Source organism: Anomaloglossus baeobatrachus, chromosome 1, assembly GCF_048569485.1.
Source record: "Anomaloglossus baeobatrachus isolate aAnoBae1 chromosome 1, aAnoBae1.hap1, whole genome shotgun sequence".
NCBI lineage: Eukaryota > Metazoa > Chordata > Amphibia > Anura > Aromobatidae > Anomaloglossus > Anomaloglossus baeobatrachus.
Window position 1 is genome coordinate 898,346,732 of NC_134353.1, and position 17,491 is coordinate 898,364,222.

Below are 17,491 nucleotides of genomic sequence, written 5' to 3' on the forward strand. Positions count from 1 at the left end.
AATGTCCAGTGGTTTCTTGTCCCCGTTGGAAGCGTCCAGTGGTTTCTTGTCCCAGTTGGAAATGTCCAGTGGTTTATTGTCCCAGTTGGAAGCGTCCAGTGGTTTATTGTCCCCGTTGGAAGCGTCCAGTCGTTTTTTGTCCCTGTTGGAAATGTCCAGTGGTTTCTTGTCCCAGTTGGAAGCGTCCAGTGGTTTATTGTCCCCGTTGGAAGCGTCCAGTGGTTTCTTGTCCCTGTTGGAAATGTCCAGTGGTTTCTTGTCCCAGTTGGAAGCGTCCAGTGGTTTCTTGTCCCAGTTGGAAATGTCCAGTGGTTTCTTGTCCCAGTTGGAAATGTCCAGTGGTTTCTTGTCCCAGCTGGAAATGTCCAGTGGTTTCTTGTCCCAGTTTGAAGTGCCTAGTTGATTCTTGTCTCAGTTACAAGTGTTCACTGGTTTCTTGTCCCAGTTGTAAGCATCCAGTGGTTTCTTGTTGCAATTGTAAGTGTCCAGAGGTTTCTTGTCCCAGTTGGAAAACCAGTTAGAAGAGCCCAGTTGATTCTTGTCCCAGTTACAAGTGTCCACAGGTTTCCTGTCCCAGTTCGAAGTGGCCAGTGGGTTTGTTTTCCCAGTTAGAAGTGTCCAGAGGCATTATTTTCCCAGTTTCAAGTGTCCAGTGGATTCTTATACCATTTACAAGTGTTCAGTCATTTATTTTCCCAGTTAGAGGTGTCTAGTGGTTTCTTGACCCAATTGGAAATGTCCAGTGGTTTGTTATCCCAGTTAGAAGTGTCCAGTGGTTTCTTGTCCCAGTTACAAGTGTCCAGTGGTTTCTTGTCCCAGTTACAAGTGTCCAGTGGTTTCTTGTCCCAGTTACAAGTGTCCAGTGGTTTCTTGTCCCAGTTGCAAGTGTCCAGTGGTTTCTTGTCCCAGTTACAAGTGTCCAGTGGTTTCTTGTCCCAGTTGCAATTGTCCAGTGGTTTCTTGTCCCAGTTACAAGTGTCCAGTGGTTTCTTGTCCCAGTTGCAAGTGTCCAGTGGTTTCTTGTCCCAGTTACAAGTGTCCAGTGGTTTCTTGTCCCAGTTACAAGCGTCCAGTAGTTTCTTGTCCCAGTCTCTGAGACCCTTGCACAACTCCTTTATCAACATGAGAAGATGGAGGCAGATTAGCTGCCATTTATCCGCTGCTCCATTGTCTTTGATCAGAGACATCCTCTTTGAATTATGGTAATTAGTGTATGTAATGATGATGGCGGCTCCGCATGGATCATTTCTTCCTCAGCAGATTGGCACATGAATTACATCTAATACACTTAAAAAGTGAGCAGGGCAGTCCCCCTGATAATAAAGCCTGTGGTATTATGTATGTGTAGATCCATATCTAATACTTCTACCCTCTTTCCCCAGCGGCTCACATTGGCGTGGGCATCAGCGGGCAGGAGGGGATGCAGGCCGTGCTGTCCAGTGACTTCTCCTTCGCCCAGTTTCGATACCTGCAGCGCCTCCTCCTGGTACACGGCCGCTGGTCCTACCTCCGCATGTGCCAGTTCCTGAGATACTTTTTCTACAAGAACTTCACCTTCACGCTGGTTCATTTCTGGTATGCATTCTTCTGCGGCTTCTCTGCCCAGGTAAGATAACACACGGTAGATTGTAAGCTCCTTGGAACAGAGAGTCAATTCATTTGATTATTTTCAGGTGGGAATATAGAAAATAGAATTCTAGAGTTATGTTTTGGAGCAAATTAATATAATTATCTTTATCATTGCTTTTCCTATAATTGTACCGCTGATTACGTATATTACATATGAGAACACATAAACCCGCCACTAACACCACTGAGGCTGAGGACTATACTGCTCCCATAGTGGTTCAGTGCTGCCATCTTGTGGCCATTTTTCTGTACTGCAGGCGAGTCATGTGTTTCGTCTTGGGCTGTTGTTACAGACTGTGTATGACGAATGGTTCATCACCTTGTACAATCTGGTGTACACCTCGCTGCCGGTGCTGGGGATGAGTCTGTTTGATCAGGTATGTACTCTAATGTAAAGTCTTGATAACCAGTATGGATATTGTGCCCCAGCTCTCTCAGACCTCTGAATGGCATCATTGCAGAACCAGACAGAATTTAGTCTAATTGACGTTGTCATGTTGTCACCAGGACGTGGACGACCGCTGGAGCATGGAGTATCCGCAGCTGTACGACCCCGGACAGAAGAACCGATACTTCAATAAAAAGGAGTTTGTGAAGTGTGTGATCCATGGTGTGTACAGCTCCCTTGTCCTGTTCTTTGTGCCTTATGGAGCCCTGTACGACACAGTGAGAGACGATGGCAAAGCCTTATCTGACTACCAGTCCTTTGCCTTGATGGCTCAGACTTGCCTCCTGCTTGTGGTATCTGCACAGGTGAGTTTCCAGCCATATATATATACCGTATATATATATATATATATATATAATTGCCTTATTCTGTCTGTCTGTCTGTCTGTCTGTCTTGCTCCAAAATTGTGTCCTTACGGTGACACAAAGCTGATTGGCCGCTGGCCTCGCCATGGCCCCGCCCCTCCGCACGGATTGGCCGCTCGCCCAGGCTGCGCCCCCACATGGATTGGCCGGCCGCTCGCCCAGGCTCCGCCCCCCCACAGATTGGCCTCTTGCCCCGGCACCCTGCAGGCATTGCCAACTCGGCCACGCCCCGCCCCCCTCACGTAATGCACGCTAGCTACGCCGCCAAACCAGCCGACACATACCCTCACATTGCTGGGGCTGGCCGGCGTATGCTGGTGTGGGCTCCCTTGCGAGCGGGGGACGAGATACGCTGGTAACCATGCTAGCATAGTTACCAGCGCATCAAGGTCCTGCAGCAGCGTAACATACACACACGCACGCACATAACAGCACACACACACACATACACACACACATCAGATCACACTCACTCTCACACACACACATCAGATCACACTCACTCTCACACACACCTCACACACACATCACATCGCATCCACACACTCACAACATCCTGGGATATCGCTTGCTTCTCGGCGGCGATACTGTGCTGTGAGCTTCCAGGACCTGCCGGAGGATCACATGGCCAGAAGCATGTGGTATCTCCGGATGTTGTGAGTGTGAGCGCATATGTGCAATATCGTCAGTGTGTGTGTGAGTGTGTGTGTGTGTATGCGATCGGGTGTGTGAGTGTGTGAGTGTGTGTGTATGAGTGTATGCGATCGGGTGTGTGAGTGTCGGCAGAGGAGCACGGCGTGCTGGAGGAGGCTGGGAGGAGAGAGGCTGATCCTGGGGAAGGCTGGGATGGGGAGGCTGAGAGAACAGAGGCTGATGCTGGGGAAGGCTGAGGCTGGGGTAGGCTGGGAGGAGAGAGGCTGATGCTGGGGACCGAAAAGGCTGATGCTGGGAGGAAAGAGGCTGATGCTGGGGGAGGCTGAGGCTGGGGTAGGCTGGGAGGAGAGAGGCTGATGCTGGGAGGAGAGTGGCTGATGCTGGGAGGAGAGTGGCTGATGCTGGGAGGAGAGAGGCTGATGCTGGGAGGAGAGTGGCTGATGCTGGGAGGAGAGAGGCTGATGCTGGGAGGAGAGTGGCTGATGCTGGGAGGAGAGAGGCTGATGCTGGGGGAGGCTGAGGCTGGGGTAGGCTGGGAGGAGAGAGGCTGATGCTGGGAGGAGAGTGGCTGATGCTGGGAGGAGAGAGGCTGATGCTGGGGGAGGCTGAGGCTGGGGTAGGCTGGGAGGAGAGAGGCTGATGCTGGGAGGAGAGAAGCTGATGCTGGGGACAGAGAGGCTGATGCTGGGAGGAGAGAGCCTGATGCTGCGGGTAGAGAGGCTGATCCTGGGAGGAGAGAGGCTGATGCTGCGGGCAGAGAGGCTGATGCTGCGGGTAGAGAGGCTGATGCTGGTGCAGCATGGGGGATGGAGCACGATGGAAGGTGCGCAGCATGGGGGATGGAGCACGTTTGGGAGTGCACAGCATGGCGAATGGACCACGTTTGGGAGTGCGCAGCATGGCGGATGGAGCACGTTTGGGAGTGCGCAGCATGGCGGATGGAGCACGTTTGGGAGTGCGCAGCATGGCGGATGGACCACGTTTGGGAGTGCGCAGCATGGCGGATGGAGCACGTTTGGGAGTGCGCAGCATGGCGGATGGAGCACGTTTGGGAGTGCGCAGCATGGCGGATGGAGCACGATGGGGAGTGCGGAGTATGGCGGATGGAGCACGTTTGGGAGTGCGCAGCATGGCGGATGGAGCACGTTTGGGAGTGCGCAGCATGGCGGATGGAGCACGTTTGGGAGTGCGCAGCATGGGAGATGGAGCACGATGGGGGGTGCGCAGCATAGGGGATGGACCACGTTTGGGAGTGCGCAGCATGGCGGATGGACCACGTTTGGGAGTGCGCAGCATCGTGGATGGAGCACGTTTGGGAGTGCGCAGCATGGCGGATGGAGCACGTTTGGGAGTGCGTTGCATGGGGGATGGAGCACGATGGGAAGTGCACACCTCCCCCCAACACACACACACACACACACACACGCGCGCGCACTGCACAACACACCACACACTGGGAACCACAAACAACTGCCCTACACAGACACCCACACACACAGTCAACGCTGCACACACACAACACCCAACACACAAACACCGCGGCACACACAAATATACGCACATACCGCGCAACACACACATTGCACAAAACATACCTCCCCCCAAAACACACCACACACACACAAACCGCGCAACACACACACACACAACGCTACAGACACACAGCGCTCCACAAACAACGCAACACACGCAACACACATACAACACCGCTCTCACCCCCCGTCACACCCAGACAACACCCAGAACATGTACAGCGCCCTACACAAACACTTGGTAACTACACACAACAACATCTATATATATATATATATATAACAAAAATCATACATGAACTACACAATACGTAAATTCTAGAATACCCGATGCGTAGAATAGGGCCACCTTCTAGTATATATATCTATATATATATATATATATATATATATATATATATATATGTGTATATATATTTATTTATTTTTTTTCCTCTACCCCAAGTATCAGTGTCATTATCCTGTACCACGATTATCAGTGTCATTATCCTGTACCCCAATGTCAGTGTCATCATCCTATCATAACCACATTCTGCTCAGCCCCTTTTCCCAGTCTCTGCTCATCAGCCCCATCTTGTCTCCTTAGATTGGCCTGGACACAGCTTATTGGACGGCAGTAAACCAGTTCTTCATCTGGGGCAGTTTGGCGGTGTACTTTGCCATCAGTTTCACCACGTACAGTGACGGCCTGTACCTGATCTTCACAGGCGCGTTCCCCTTCATTGGTGGGTGATGTCTGCACTTTTCATGCTCAATTCTTTGTATCCCATTTTTTTTTAGATTTGGACTAAGTTTATATAAATCCTATCCTTATTTATGAGGACGGGCATACCAGTCAGAGTGTTTCCAGCAGTGCGGTGTTACCCACAGATATAATCGGCCATGTTTCCTTCTCCACCAGGGACGGCTCGTAATTCTCTGAACCAGCCCAGCATCTGGCTGGCCATCTTCCTGACAGTGGTGCTCTGCGTGCTGCCGGTGGTGGCCTACAGGTTCCTGAGGTCACAGCTCAAACCCACATTCAGCGACAGGGTAAGAAAACGCTGCCGGGACTTGTTTATCTCTGCATCTGTGTGAACCAAGCAGCCTGTAGAACTCATTACATGTTCGGACTGCAAGTCTCAGCAAACCTAGGGGTGGCTGTAATTTCTGACTGTTGAATGGCTTTACACGTTATATGCAAAAATAAATGAAGCAGATTGTAAAAGTAAACTACTGTGAGATTCTGATAATCCGGCATCCTCAGGCGCCAAGGTGCAATATCATCATAAATGCTTATCAATTGAGCTTATATTGTACGGGCATCCATGGAGCATGGAGCATCCATAGCGGCAGCTAAGGACCGGCGCAGTGGTGCACACCCATACAGAAGGGCAACATGCTTCAGGAGAGTAAAGGGCGCTTTACACACTGCAACATCGCTAGCGATCCCACCTGCCCCCGTCGTTTATGCGTCACGGGCAAATTGCTGCCCGTGGCGGACAAAATCGGAGGTACGCGTCACACATACTAACCTGACAAACGACTTCGCTGTGGCCAACGAACAGCCTCTTTTCTAAGGCGGAGGTTCATGCGGGGTCACAGCGACATCACACAACAGGCAACCTATAGAAGCGGAGGGGCGGAGAGCAAACGCATGAAAGTCATTCCCACCTCATTGCCGGAGGATGCAGGAAAGCTGTTGTTTGTCATTCCCGGCCCGGGGTATCACACATAGCGATGTGTGCTACCTCAGGAACGACGAACAACCTGCGTCCCAGAAGATCAACGATATTTTGAAAATGAATGACGTGTCAACGATCAACGATGTGGTGAGTACGGTATTTTGGATCGTTAGTGGTCACTCGTACGTGTCACACGCAACGACGTCGCTAACGAGGCCGGATGTGCGTCACGAATTTCGTGACCCCAACGACATCTCGTTAGCGCTGTCATTGTGTATAAAGCGGCCTTAAGGGTCATTCATGGCATCAATGATTTTTCAGCTATGCAAAAAAAGGAATTATTTTCATCAATGTATGGACTGTGTGGCAATTTTTAATCATTATTTTTTTTGGGGGGGGGGATTGTGGTTTGGATATAGGAAGATTTCTTGTTTCTCGTACCAAAAACCCAGAAAATCTGACAGTATATGTGTAGCGCCCAACGGGGCAGGTGGTTAGCCTACTCATTGCAGGGCAGTCGCGGATCGGGTCAGACAATGTCACGGGGGACCTTGCTCGGTTCCGTTGCCCCGAGGCATACAGTATATGCTGTGGGAAAGTGGAGTATTTGGGAAAGTTTGTCGTGATGCCACCTGTGGTATGCGGCCAGGGAGTAGCCGCCGCTGCTGAATTTCTTGCCAGGCCAGGTGTTATGGCAGCCAGGATGGTGTCGCTCCCAACAGGGGGAGCGGGCCCCAGGTGGATGATGAGGGGAGGTAATGGTGGTTGGCACCTAAGCGCTGGGCGGCGACACCGGTAAGGGCAAGCCAACACAGGCTCTGCGGGTTCAAGGTGTAGTTTATTCGCAGCTTCAGTCACCAGCCCAGTAGTACTGGTCACTGCCGTGATGGGCTATGGTCGATCCCGGATCCACGGGAGTTCAGAACCGGTGCGGCAGTCCATGAGCCCTTCCTCACTGCGCTTTCAGTGCGGGTCCCTGTGGCTTGAAGCACTTCGAGTCCCTTCTGTACTAGGTAGAGTACTGTTCCCTATGCAAGTAGCGTGGATCACCTTGAGTCTGACCATGATCGAGGCTCAGGAGTCCTAGGTGCCACTTGGCTCTGGAAACTTGTGTGGTCGGAGAAGCGTAGAACCTCTCCATCTGGCAGAATCTGGTGATGCAACGTGAAATTGCACCACCCTAGGGTGCTGCACCCTGAACTTCTCTGGTCCATCCTCCACAGCGACCGTTAAACAACTATGTCCCACAGGAGCTACCGGGAAAGACGTCCGCTCACTGTCACTCCTGCTGGAGAACTCTCTAAATTACGGCATGTGTCACTCCTAACTCCCCCCTGGTGGCCGCACCTCCCCCCACTTAGGTCCTAAGCTAGTTAATTGGGGCCCCAGTTGGGAGGACATCCTGTAAATGCCACACTGTAGGCGACCCCTTTGGTACCCGACTCTAGCCCAGTCCCCAGTGGGGAAAAGGGCAACCCATGTGTGTATGGTGAAACTGGCACCTACCTTCCCTGGATCCATGATCAGTACTACACCCTAAGTGGAGTGCAGTACCCTGTGGCGACCAGAGCCTCAGGGGCGCCACATACGGATGGCATCCGAGTGCTGTCCAATGTTTTTTTTTTTCTTCCACAGACCCATAGACTTGCACTGACGAGTTTGATTTGTGACTTGGATCAAAGTTGTACAAGTCCCTGTGTTTTGGGTCAGATCACTCAGAATCCAAAACTACATGGACATGTGAATGGCCCTATAGACTATAATAGTTTAGTTCTATCCATGAAAAACAATATGATGTCCTCACAGGCACCGTGATGCGCCTGCACGTAATATGATGCTCCCAGTGTCCCCCCACACACAGTATGATGTCCCTACATGTAATATATTGCTCCCAGTGTACCCCAAACACAGTATGATGTCCGTATTCGTAATATGATGCTCCCAGTGTCCTCCACACTCAGTTTGATGTCCCTACACGTAATATGATGCTCCCAGTGTCCCCCACACACATAGTATGATCTCCCTACATGTATTGTGATGCTCCCAGTGTCCCTCCCACACATAGTTTGATGTCCCTACATGTAATATTATGCTCCTAGTGTCCCCCACACACAGTATAATGCCCCTACACGTAATATGATGCTCCCAGTGTCCCCCCACACACAGTATGATGCTCCCAGTGTACCCGACACATAGTATGATGCCCCTACACGTAATTTGATGATCCCAGTGTCCACCACAAACAGTATGATGCCCCTACATAAAGTCATCATATCACATGTGGTTCTCACGGACAGACGGTCTGTGTGACAACACGGACATGTGAAGATCACCATAAGTTATAGTAGGTACATGTGGTATCCGTAAAAGAAAGAGATGTCACATGTCCTGGAAACACGTATACATGAAGGTGTTCTAAATTGGAGCATATTATTATTATTGCCCCATTTATTCTACAGAGCTGTACATATGAAAAGGGCTACACATAATAAAAACAAGTACAATAATCATAAACAATACAAGGCACAGACTAGTACAGGAGGAGAGAGGACCCTGCATGCGAGGGATCACAGTCTACAGGGGATGGGTGAGGGTACATTAGATGAGGGTGGAGATAGTTGTGCGGGGCGCTATAGCGGACTGAGAGTTACTGCAGGCTGTAGGCTTGTCGGAAGAGGTGGGTGTTCAGGTTCCTTTTCAAATTTTCCAAGGAAGGACAGAGTCTGATATGTTGGGGCAAAGAGTTCCAGAGTATGGGGGAGGCACGGGAGAAATCTTGGATGTGATTGTGGGAAGAGGAGATAAGAGGGGAGTAGAGAAGGAGATGTTGTGAGGATCCTAGGTTACATGCAGGTAAGTACCAGGAGACTAGGTCAGAGATGTACGGAGGAGACAGGTTGTGGATGGATTTGTAGGTCATGGTTAGGGTTTTGAACTAGAGTTGTTGTGCAATGGAAAGCCAGTGAAGGGATTGGCAGAGAGGAGAGGTAGGGGAGTGGCAGGGGGACAGGTGGATTAGTCGGGCAGCATAGTTTAGAATAGATTGTAGGGGTTCAAGAGTGTTCGAAAGGAGGCCAAAGAGCAGGGGGTTGCAGTAGTCCAGGCGGGAGATGATGAGGGCATGCACTAGTGTTATTGCTGCTTCTTTGTTACGGAATGTACGAATCCAGGAAATATTTTTGAGTTGTAGTTGGCAGGAGGTGAAGAGGGCTTGAATGTGTGGCTTGAAGGAGAGAGCAGAGTCAAGAGTTACCCCCAGGCAATGAGCGTGCGGGACTGGGGACAGTGAGCACCCATCAATTTTGATGGAGAGGTCTGTTGGGGGTTTGAATGTGGAGGAGGAAAGATAATGAATTTCATTTTGCCCATGTGAAGTTTTAGCCTTCTGAGACAGCAGGACAGCTCCCCAAATTTGTGACCTTTCCTGCTAGATCTGGGATGGTTGTGAGTTGTGAGTTAGGGTAAAAGAGGAGCATGTAATGTGAAAAGCTCCATCCTGTTGTACAGTGGTTGTAGTCTGCCCTGCCTTGCGAGGAAAATGTCAGCCCTCCTAGATGAGAAATCTGGCGAAGGGAGGGCGAAGATCATCATAGCAGAAGTGAGAGAGAGTCTTATTCTTGTGAATGAAGGGGCCAAGCTTAGATAAGAGCAAAGTGACACACCCCAGGGCTATGGGGATTCAGTCCTGGGCCTTTGATTACAGAGACACGTCACGGTTACTAGCCAATGCCCGGTTCCGTGACCCTGGGGGTCGCTTAAAAAGGGGAATAAGGAAAAATAAGAAAGTGTTTTTCGTGATGCCACTTGTGGTATGCGGTTAGGTAAGGAAAGCCACCACTGCAAAGTCTCTCACTGCTGGGGCTGGTGGCATTGAACAGCTTGGATGTTATGGCCCTCCGCAAGTAGAGCTGAGCCCCAGGGGGAAATGATGGTGGTTGTAGTATGGTGAAAGTTGGTAACAGAGGTGCAGGAAAAATTCAGACAACACAGGAGCTGCGGTTTAACTTGTTCTTTATTCACTGATTCAGTGGAGCTGTAACCCGGCTGGTGCTGGTCTCTACCAATCTGGGCCTTAGGTAATCCAGTATTCCTTTTGTCACAGTGCTCGTGTTGTGACCTGGTGAGCTTTACTTCCATGCACCCTTCTGTAATTTACTTCCATGCACCCTTCTGTAATTGGTGGGTTGCTGTGGCCTGGAGCGTTTTGGGGTCCCCTCCTGTTGTCACAGTCTTGGCCCGTATAGCAGGCAGCTAGAACCTCTCTTCGGTTGGACCTCTGTCTCAGTCCCTGGATTTTCTCTTTGCTGCTGTGCCCCGTACACTAATGTTAGTGAGGAACCCTGATGATTCCCTCACTGAGCAGATTTATCAGGTGAGCTTGAAGCGTATGCCTGAACTAGGGCTCTGCACCCTGCCGGTGCCTGATCCCGTGAGTACTCACGACGTACTCTCCCGGCGACCGTACTCCTTTTGCCCAACAGACCACTTCACAGGTGCTGACTGTCTGAGAACAAGTATTAAGATGTCCGTCTACTGTCATCTGCAATGACTAGCCCCTCCTCCCTCTCGGGTTTCTGACTAGCCGGTTGGATGAGTCCCAACTATAGGTGACTATCCATCAAACCCGTCCCTAGCCTGTTATCCAGTCTGGGAAAAGAGCAGAATTGTGTGTGTTTGTGTGGTCTTCCAGGAACCCAAGGTTAGCACTGCACTTGTTACTGAGTGCAATACCCTGTGGCACCTGACGCCTCAGGGGCGCCGCACCAAGCGCAGATACTGCGCGGGCAAGCAAAAAGGCGTATTGCTGACTGTGGGGACTGGCTTAGAAGGAGGGTCTGAAGTCTGAGAATCACCATAACAGAGACAACTGTGACATGGTGACTGAGTGAGTGGGCTGCAAGAGTGGGCAAGCTTGAAGACAAGAGGTGCTGCAGAGTCCTCCTGCCAGGAGAGGTGGGGGTCAGTGAGGATCAGGACTAGCGTTGTTCTGCGCTTTGAGTCCATTGTGAGAAAAGTGCAATACAAATGTTGTTGTGATTGTGAAGGAGGCAAAGAGATAGTGAAGTAATTGCTGCTGGTATCCGTCTGCGTTAATGTCACCACTCCTGAGTGGGTAAACCACTTCTGTTCTATAAGGGCCAGTGTATTCATACAATTTAAAGGGGTGCACCATAATACTTGGTGCACACATTCCAGATGGACACAATGAATGCTTCATCTTGAAAATGGTGAGATCTCCTTCAATGACCCATGGGCAATGCATAGGATGTTTGAGATAGTTTTGTTTCTTCCAGAAATGTGTAACTATGGTTCCTTTAACTTCCAGATTCAAAAGAAAATCAGAGAGGCAAAAAAGCGCCCAGCTCCACCTCCACGCAAAGCCCGGATACGCCGCACCAGCTCCCGCCGGTCAGGGTACGCCTTCTCCCACACGCAGGGTTATGGAGACCTCATCACTTCAGGCAAGACTTTCCGTTCCAAGATACCTTTCCACCAAACGGGAAGGTTCTCCCCCAACGAGAGACGTTACGACTGAGGACAGGACTGTGCCAATCCACGACTTCAAATGTCACCGCGCCTCATGAAAGGACGACGGAAGCTCTCTGAATTTTCAGAGCTCCCTGTGGATGAACGAGATGGGATAAAAAGCCATATATGCAAGTGGCCTCCATGTTTATGTCATGCGACGGCCATCTTGGATCGGGGATTTTAAAGAGACATCAGCTGTTTACTAAACATTTCAATTATTTAAATGTAACATTTCCAAATATCAGTGCCAAATCTATCACACAGGGATCGAGCCGTTGCCAAAGGATTTTAAAGTGTATTTTTGTAGACATTTCACATTGCACTTGGCCTCCGCATTTTATAGAAAACCGTTTTACTTGCCTTAATTCTTTTTTTATGCAACCAATTTCCTTGATATGGATTTGGAAATTCCTTCCGGAATTAGGATTAAATGCTGCCTGAAATATCACCTGGTAATTACATCCTCGGTGTCCATAGTGATGTGATTTCTCAAGCTAATAACTATTTTTTCATCCTAGCGCTGTTGTAATTTAAGCCTCTTTTTGTGCCTGTATTTAATTATGTAAATTAGCTGGAAACGCAGAAAGATAAAGGGACCAAGCGCTCGTCCGTTCGCCTGCACATAAACCTCAAGTATTGTATAATGAAAAGTTCTCCAACTTCATAATTTAGTTTGTTTTTCCATACAATTTCAAGTAGGAAAAAAAAAAAAGATTGGCCGCGATTTATCATTGTTGCTTCTCTCCTTTTATTCTTTGTCAGTGGTTTTAGCATTTGTGACTTAATTTTGCACCTTTTTTTTTATTCTCTTTTATATCTTTTTTTTATTCTCTTTTACATCTTTTTTTAAAATTTTTTTTACGTCTTTTTTTATTATTTTTCTTCAACACCTTTGCTTATCCAGATGTTTCCAGTCGGATTTATGAAATGAGACTTTTTGGGGGCTGTGTCTCACTTCATTTCCTGCCTGGAGTTATGTTTTTGGCCTATTTATATTTTGGTGCAGTTGAAGACTTACGTGCATTATTTTACTTTTAGATTTATGTGACTTTTTGTGTGATAAAGGTGCAAAATTGGTAAAAGGCAAACATAAATAAATGTTTTTATTTTGTACTAAATTCTTGAACCACTTGCACCATTTTGAAGAATTTGACGCCCCCTAAATTTTTTTCAATGAATACCAAAGGATAAAAAAAGGAAAAGTGACTTAATAACCCCCACAAATGATGAATCGGAGCTTTTGTAGTTACGTTTTGAAAGGTATTCTGCATCTAGATGTCAATAAAACGATATTAATTTACTAGCCGCAGGCAGAAATCTTTAAATTATTGAGGAATTATAGCTGTAGTACATTTCATTATACAATGATTGAAATTCATGCTGGAACTAAATAGCGACTTTGGCCTTCATATAGGTCGAATGGCCAACAATCGCTATGTGCCGAGGCTATTTCACAGCATAAAGCAGATGAATGGGGGTTGCACCATGACCATTACGGTACCATAACAAGCAAAATGCAAAAAGTCACAAACAGTACTTAGTTTGTGACTTTCTTACCATTGTACCGTAAAAGTCATAATGCGACTCCATTTTGCTGCCATACAGCAGCGGCATAGTGCAAATTTTGGCTGTGACAGTGCAGTGCTGCCCCAGTATTAATGTATTAAATTTGTCATCACTGTCAAGTCATAAAAATACACATTTTTATTTATTTTATATTTCATACCATTACAATTTAGATTAATTTTTATCTTCAGCATGCCTTCACTGTAAAAGGGTTCCTTCTAGTTTGCCAGGATAAAAAAAAAAGTATGCCTGAGTGATGAAGGAAAGAAAAGGTGAATATGACTTTTTTTTTATATATGGGCCATAAATACTTTCCACAACTTAAATTGTCATTCAAGGGCAGAAAAAGTCAGCTCTGCCCTCTGACTTGTTTTAAGCAGCCTACTTCCTGTGGAGTCATGTTGATTTACCTGTTTGTTCTGATTGGTTATAGGGGATCAAATAGACCTAGGCTTGTTATTTCTGATTGGCTCTGGAGGTTCACATGGAGGAGGGCTTGTTCCTTCTGATTGGCTCTGGAGGTTCACATGGAGGAGGGCTTGTTCCTTCTGATTGGCTCTGAAGGTTTACATGGAGGATGGCTTGTTCCTTCTGATTGGCTCTGGAGGTTCACATGGAGGAGGCCTTGTTCCTTTTGATTGGCTCTGCAGGTTCACATGGAGGAGGGCTTGTTCCTTCTGATTGGTTCTGGAGGTTCACATAGAGGAGGGCTTGTTCCTTCTGATTGGCTCTGGAGGTTCACATGGAGGAGCGCATGTTCCTCTGATTGGTTCTGGAGGTTCACATGGAGGAGGGCATGTTCCTCTGATTGGCTCTGGAGGTTCACATGGAGGAGGGCTTGTTCCTTCTGATTGGCTCTGGAGGTTCACATGGAGGAGGGCTTGTTCCTTCTGATTGGCTCTGGAGGTTCACATGGAGGAGGGCATGTTCCTCTGATTGGCTCTGGAGGTTTGCATATGGGAGGTGCATAGGCGAAACTTTTTCACCCCCCTACTCACAACTTCTGTAGTTACTTTACCAAACTCATATATCTGAGGAATTAGCGCATTTATAAGGGATCAGTGCTCTGGAAAGGTTTCCTTTTTATAGTATACAAGTATTATCTGCAGGATTATAGGAGGAAGCCAATCACAGAGGACTAAACAAAGAGAGGAGGAAACACTGGCACCATTCAGCGAGCTAATCGCTCAATCTTCCTATTTCAGGTTTATACACGCATTATATGACTTGTAAATTTCTTCGCATTCTGGCCACAGTGCTCATTCCAAAAGACAACAATCCATACAGTCCATGTGAAAAGAGATGGAAGGCACTCACCAGATATGCGGTAAAAAAAAGCTGTTTTATTCGACCATCAGGTCAGGGGGAAAGGCATCGGATTGTGTGTACCCATCTCCCTCACGCCTTTCCCCCTGACCTGATGGTCGAATAAAACAGCTTTTTTTTACCGCATATCTGATGAGTGCCTTCCGTCTCTTTTCACATGGACAATCACAGAGGACTGTATACAATGTCCATATATGTGAATATTTAGTTATACAAACTACCGAAATAGACACTTGTCATCAGTTATCCAGATAAATTCTTTAAACCAATTGAAACTTATTTAAACAGATTTTCCCACCTTTTTTCATTAGGTAATGTACACTTGCAACGTCGAGATTTGATTCTCAACACAGAAAATCTTTCCAAAAAGGGCACAAATCCTTCTGTGTATGGCAATATAAGGACCAGCTTCTTATTAGTAAATATGTATTATTGCCAGTTGGACCGATGGCAAATTAATATATTTTCCATATTGCCAATCTTGTAATTGTATATTCAATGTACTATCACATTTCTATTTTTACATTTTAAAACCATATTAATGTTAAAAGGAGCCATTTTTGGGCTACATAAAAATTAAAAGTATTCACACCCTGATTAAGTGCCTGGTTTGCCTAGTAAGCATGGCCTGTTTCCAGACCTCATACACTTCTTAATTACTGAGAAGGAGCTAGTCCTCACGAAATCAGCTCATTTGATCTTAAGAAAAGCCTTTTGTGTCTCATTGGGGGTCAGCTTGTTATAGAGGTGGAGGATCTGAACAGATTCATAAGTAGTTTTGTGGGCAAATATTCAGTATAAGGTTTGTTTTCTTCACTTAAAGGGGTTTCCCCCCCAAAAAAAAGTTAATTTTAATCAATAGATCTTGGAATAAAAAAAATTTCCACAATTGGATGTGTTTAAAAAAAATGTTCCTGTGCTGAGATAATCTTATATATGTGTCCCTGCTATGTGCTGTGTAATGGCCGTGTCTGACTGTACAGGAAAATGGTTTGATCATACCACAGCTTCTGGGGAGGAGGTAAAGAAGTCTACAGAGGGGGCGGAGCTAGACATGGCCGTGTGAGGACGCTGATTCCAAGAGCTCCTCTCTATAGAACCCAAAAAACACTGGCCCAACACATATCATGGGCAAATCTACGGGCAAAAAGGCTTCTGCCCGCACCCCAAAGAAGCCCACCACCTCACAGGGCAAAATTGGGCCCTTTCTTATCCAGCCTCAGGGCCCGGGCGCCTTGCCCCATCCGGAGCTGGAATTGCGGCCTATGTCTCCCACGGCTGGTACCGGGCCTGTGGTGGAGGCGCGCGGTGCAGCGGTGAAGTCGCGGCATCCTGGAGCGGTCGCTGTGACCCCCTTGGGAGGTGAAGGACATGGTCCAGTGGAGGAGCCGAAGTCTGGCCGCAAACACAGCCCAGAGACGCCACTTCAAGATGGCGCCCGCTCACCTCCGGTCCGGGCTCTGCGGCCGCAGCGGGGACAGTCCTCAGTGGAGAAGCCGGCAACAGCCTCACCTGCCCCATCTCTACGAGAAGCGGCGATCTTCCAGACCTGGCAAAGGACCGTCGCTCCAGAGGCCTCCTTCCTGGACGCAGTATCTCCCGGCTCCACGACCCACGTGCAGACAGCCTCCGGTGCAGCACCTGATCAGCAGCCACTACTACAGAGCCCCCAGGGAGCCGTGAAGCTGCGCCCGGAGAGGCTCACCGATGTCATCGCCGATGTGGGTGAGTTAAGCCAGACAGGCAGCCCCACCGCGCTGAATGTGGGGTCTCCTGGCCCTCAGACATTAATGGAGGGGCCGAGCAGTGGGGGGGGCCACAGTCCAGACAGGAGCAACGTTTCCACAGATATTGTGCTCCATATATCACCGCTTGCAGCACCTCCTCTCCCAGGAGCTAATGGAGGGGGAAGGGAACCCCATTCGCCTCCAGGGCCCCAAGGTCTAGCATGGGGCACTCCCATGGAACCGTCATCCCCAGCCCCGTCAACAGGGTGGTCCACGGGCTCTTCCTGGGAAGGCAGCCCACCGGATGGGAGCCTGGCAGAAGCTGCTCGGCCACAATGGAACAAGGGGCCTGGGACACTAGGCTCACCAACTAGCCAGATCACCACTGTGGCAAACATCGGTGGGAACGTAAATACCCACAGGAGCCCACAACTACTATATGACCCAGCTTTACAGGACTCTATACGTTCTTTCGAGGCATCATCCTTCACTACTAATATGATAAATGAAGACCGCCCAGCATCCCTGGCAGACATAAGATATCTCCTACAATCCATTCCTACCAAAAATGATATAGCAGCCCTAGCCAACCAAGTGGTAGCAGAATGTAAGCAAGAATTTGCCCAGTTGCGGTCAGACCTCTCCTCCCTCACCCACAGGGTAGATGTTCTGGCAGATCAGCAATCAACATCCCAAGTCAATGTCCAAACTATGCAGGACTCTATACTAAACCAGTCCAAGCAGCTATTTGCTCTCCAACAGCATGTAGACGACTTGGAAAATAGAAATCGAAGAAATAATCTTCGTATCAGGGGCCTGCCTGAGTCAATCGCCGCCCCTGATATATCCTCAGTTCTTATCTCAATTTTTAATAATTTGTTGAAAAGGCCACCTGGGGCCACCCTGGAACTTGACAGAGCCCATAGGGCACTACGTCCCCCGGACCCAGGGGACACGCGTCCCAGGGATGTCGTGTGTAGGGTACACTTTTTTGCAGCAAAAGAAGCCATCCTCCAAGCAGCCCGGAAGAAACAGTTCTTAACATATAACG

At 48.5% G+C, this 17,491-nt stretch overlaps 1 protein-coding gene across 1 annotated transcript in view; it reads left to right on the plus strand.

The window, feature by feature from the left end:
- Nucleotides 1–14,709, plus strand: part of LOC142256570 (phospholipid-transporting ATPase ID-like) — a 193,160-nt gene extending 178,451 nt beyond the window's left edge. Inside the window, exons 22-29 of the mRNA XM_075328358.1 lie at nt 10–384; nt 700–1,072; nt 1,383–1,606; nt 1,923–2,006; nt 2,137–2,382; nt 5,215–5,353; nt 5,530–5,660; nt 11,619–14,709. Coding sequence (XP_075184473.1) covers nt 10–384; nt 700–1,072; nt 1,383–1,606; nt 1,923–2,006; nt 2,137–2,382; nt 5,215–5,353; nt 5,530–5,660; nt 11,619–11,828 — 1,782 coding nt within the window. The 3' untranslated portion in view covers nt 11,829–14,709. The remainder of the gene's footprint in view (nt 1–9; nt 385–699; nt 1,073–1,382; nt 1,607–1,922; nt 2,007–2,136; nt 2,383–5,214; nt 5,354–5,529; nt 5,661–11,618) is intronic.
- Nucleotides 14,710–17,491: the final 2,782 nt, after the last annotated feature.